The sequence below is a fragment of the Tupaia chinensis genome, unplaced genomic scaffold (assembly GCF_000334495.1).
Source record: "Tupaia chinensis unplaced genomic scaffold, TupChi_1.0 Scaffold000575_1, whole genome shotgun sequence".
NCBI lineage: Eukaryota > Metazoa > Chordata > Mammalia > Scandentia > Tupaiidae > Tupaia > Tupaia belangeri.
In genome coordinates, this window is record NW_006160089.1 from 1989395 (window position 1) to 1993670 (window position 4276).

At 56.1% G+C, this 4276-nt stretch overlaps 1 protein-coding gene across 2 annotated transcripts in view; it reads left to right on the forward strand.

The window, feature by feature from the left end:
- The window catches only part of NEK6 (NIMA related kinase 6), a 58799-nt gene extending 54849 nt beyond the window's left edge, over nt 1-3950 (forward strand). For both annotated transcript variants that reach the window (XM_006158231.3, XM_006158230.3), the window contains exon 10: nt 2485-3950. In XM_006158231.3, coding sequence (XP_006158293.1) covers nt 2485-2595 — 111 coding nt within the window. In that variant the 3' untranslated portion in view covers nt 2596-3950. The remainder of the gene's footprint in view (nt 1-2484) is intronic.
- Nucleotides 3951-4276: the final 326 nt, after the last annotated feature.

The following is a 4276-nucleotide window of genomic DNA, read 5'->3' on the forward strand; positions in this document are numbered from 1 at the left end:
GGGCCGGCTGGTGGGGCCTGCTGGCTCCCGCCTGCCTGCTGGCCTCTGGACCTGGCAAGGCTCACTGCCCCAGGGGCAGCTGCACGTGGTGCCAGACACGCGACCCACACAGGCGGGCGGGTCATGATCTGGGGGGCTGCTACGACGGGAAACCTAAACAAGCAGACTGGTGGTTTCCCATTTTGTTCTGAATTTGCTAGAGGGCGCGTGCACTCGCTGGAGAGACAGGCAGGGATTGTGAGAAGGCACCCCGCGTGGGGATGGCCGCGCTGCAGTCCCTTCTCTATTTCTGGGATTTGGGGCGCACACACACACACACACACACACACACACACAGTTTGTCGAGCCTCTAAGTCTGGGACTAGAACCACACAGCTGGTCATGGGGATCCAGTGCCTCGGGCTAGCCTGGTCTCTTTACTGTCACAGACCTAAGTCCCACCCTGGCTTTATTTTCAATGTTTTTGCTGGGTGCAGGGCCATGGACAGAGTCTGGCGGGCCTGGCATCAGGCCACGCTGGTTCGTAGCTATGTCAGCGCCATCTTCCTCAGTTCTGTCATCTTGAAGATGGGGCCAGTGTGCCTGTCTTGGTGGCTAAGCCGTGGGTATGCGGTTTCACAGGGTAAGGGTGGCGGCTCGCACTCACACTTGGCCTTCACTGCTCTTGGGCAAGTCACATAACTGAGTCCCAGCTTCTCCACCAGTGAAACGGGGCCACCACTCTGCACCTCGGCTCACTCAGTTCCCCCCCGCACCCCACTTCCCAATAAGAAAATCATGACCCAGGCCAGTTAAGAAACTTGCCCAGGGTGACATGGCTTGTAGGTAGGGAGGTGGCGCCTCAATTCAGGTGGCAGCTGGAGCCTGCACCTAGCCACCATGCCATCCTGTCTTGGCACGGCTCTTCAGCAGCTGGTGGTCCAGTTGGGAGGGGCGCTCTCGTCCACCAGGGGCCAGGGTGTGGGCATACCCAGCTGCACAGACCGGAATCCCACAGCGCTGCGGGGAGTCCGGGCCCGCGCCTCCCCGGCCGCCTCTCCCACACACTAGCTGTGCTCGCTGGCTCTGTAGACGCCCAGGGCATGGGGGCCAGGAGAGTTGTGTGCCTCCTCCCCCCCGGCCCCCACTTCTGCTTCAGTGGCCTGCAAACCCTCTTTGTGCCTTTATAAGTATTCGTGCTCGTCTACGGAAACTGGTAGGAGAGGGGGAGCCAGCTGCACTTTCAGACCCTGGCGGCACACAGTCCGGCAGTGGGAGCCAGCCCGGTCCCTGTGCCACGGGTGCCCAGTAGAGCAGCAGGCCTGCCTCGCACCAGAGTCCGGGACGGGCACCCCAGAGAGCCCCAGCCCCTCGCCCTGGCCAGCCAGTCCACCCTCACTAGTCACCCGGCGTCCCTAAGCCTCGTGTCGAGTGAGGTGCTCTTTGGCACTGGAGCCCCTGGGCACACTCCATTTTTTAAATTAGATCACCTTTTAGAAGTGAAAATGATACATTTTTGTTATTTCTGGAAGGTCAAATTCATCCTATTCCAATAGGACGACTGTGGGGCTGACTGGTGGCAGTGAGGCCACACAGCCTTCACGTGGGTCAGGCTCAGGGCGGCTCTCAGCTCTAGGCAGTCAGCCACAGCCCTTACCCCCAAACCTTTAAGGTTCCCAAGCACCCCAACCCTGAGCCCAAGCAGGACTTCCCAATGTTCCTTTGGAAATCTCTGGACTCCCCAGGAGGCAAGCACAGCGTGGGAGAAGGGATGCTCTGAGGCCTGGCAGACCCATCAGAAAATGCCCGACCCAGCCCCAGCCCCCTCAGCCTAGGACGTGTAAGCCAGTAGTCCCTGGGCCTCCCCAGACTCCCCCTGGAAGCCCCTCTGCTCCCCAAATCCTGCAGCATAGCCAGCCCCTCCAGCAGCAGGTACGAAAATGAAAATCGTGGGGTGAGCCCAGGATGCAAGTTAAGATGTAGGCTTTTTAAGGTCATTATTTTAATTACCACTAAAATAATTGGCACTCGGGCTATCAGAAGAGCTGGGCGATCAGAGGCGCAAGGCACCCCTCCCCCACCTCGAGGCCGGAGAGCCTCAGTGTCTGTATAATTAAAAGCTCCGTCTTTCATGAGCACAATAAAGAGGCCAGAGGGTGGGCAGACTGCAGCCCTGCTGCATGTTAATGCATTTATTATGATCAATAAGGCCTTTCCTTGAGTTTTGTCCTCCAGTTTGCGCATCTGCATGACTGACAGCCCACGCACGCACACACCAATCTGCCCAGTGGTATGGACGGCTGAAAGTTCAGTTATTTGGGAGGGCCCATACTCGGGCTCCAGGCATGGCCCTGGCTGTCCCTGGGGCACTGTGCCGGGCTCATCCACCTCTCATGGGGACAAGGCACGTTCTCGGGGCTGGGAGGACGGACACAGATGAAGCGCTGAGGGCAGGGCCGCACTGGCTGCCTCCTAGGAGTGACCCAGAGCCGTCTCTCCCCACAGTTACGAGAGCTGGTCAGCATGTGCATCTACCCTGACCCCGACCAGAGGCCCGACATCGGGTACGTGCACCAGGTGGCCAAGCAGATGCACGTTTGGATGTCGAGCACCTGAACGCCTCCTCGAACGCCAGCACGCTCTGCCTTACTGAGTCTTCTCTCCCAAGTGGCCACCTGGTAGCCTAGGACAGCTAAGACCAGAGGGTGCAGAGGCTCCCAGAGGGGCCGGGCTTCCCCGCTGAGGCTGAATTCAGAGCAGCTGGAGGAGGGGCACCGGTCGCTGATGTCAAATCCGAGTCCTTCCTTTATGCTGTGGTGCATCTCAGCGGGTGTGCGCCAGGCAGGCGGCTCAGCGAGCTGGCATCTGGACTGGAATGTGAATCTTCAGGAGTCTCCAGGGACCTGTCAAGGTGCACACGAACAGAAGACTTGCAGGAGACCGTGTGAACTGAGTAGTGAGCCTCCGAGATGGTTAGCAAGTTCAGTTTAGTTCTTAGTATCCTTTCAATCAGGCTGCGTGCTTAGTTTTCCCTGTTGTAAAGTGGAAATAACGTTTTTAAGTAGAGTAGGTTTTGGTAGTATTTTTATCTTCGTTTTATAACTTGATCAGTGACGAGGAGCACCCAGCAACTGCCATGGAGCGTCACGAGGCACATGGTATTTGCAAGTGGGAGAGTTTGCCTTGCAGTCTGGTCCAGCCACCTTCTCCTGAACACCTACCCCACGTGGGCACCGGGCCCGTGTGGGCACCTCCATGAACACTGGCACTTCATTCGTGACCAGCGTTAACTGCTCTACTCCGTGGGAAGCAAGTTGGGATACCCTAAAATACAAGGGCTTGGCTGCAGGCTATCCTTTAACAAATTCTGGTTCTGTAGCTTCTAGTGACCTTGGCCAAGTTTCTTAGCCTTTCTGAGCCTCAGTTTTCTTTTCTGTAAAATGAGACTAACAGTATCTACCTACAGGGTCGCTGACAGAATTTGAAATAAAATATGCAACTTAGCCAGCACATTGGCAAGGATCGAAGAACGGTAGCTCACGCCTTCACAGAACTTAAGTCCATGGGTCACGTAGAATCGAAGCACAGCCATGTCACGTGTAGAACCGGAAACGTTTTTTCTTGTTTCCAAACAGGGTTAACTGTGAAGACTTATAAATGTGAACTTAAGGAAAACCCAAGCTCTGAAGGAAATAGCTTAAATTTTGGTTTATTATACTCATTCATCCAAAATAGCCAACGCTGTCACCCACTTGGTTACAGCTCAGCCCTCCTGACGAGGGCACCGCCGTGGACACTCACCTGGCACTCACTGACCAAGCCTCCCTGGGGAAAAGCCAGGGCTGGGCCCTGCCCCGTTCCCCCAGGAGAACTGGGCTCCACTGCAGCACTGTCGGGCTCGTTTCTCCAGACGCAGCCTCTGCTCTGTACTTTTTCTCCATGTTTGAAATAAAACGGGGTGAAAGGGGTGACTTCTGTGAGAGTCTGACTCATGGATGATTTGAATTGTTCCTCTGAAATTAGTAGGTCCTAGGCTTAGGGACTATGTCAGTGATACTTTCTCGAGAAGCCTTTAAAAACGCAGCTTCCCGGGACCAGCAGTTAGCGTAATGGCTATGTCGCTGGACTCCCACGTAATCGACCACGGTTCGCGTCCCGGACTCGGTGGCTTAAAACTCATGCCAGGCGCGTGTGCATGCGTGCCCAAGATCCCGAGAGGAGAATGGAGGAGAAGGGACTGCGGCGTGGTGATTTCTCACTTTCTGTCTCTCTGTCTGGCAAGTGCACAGACCTCTCC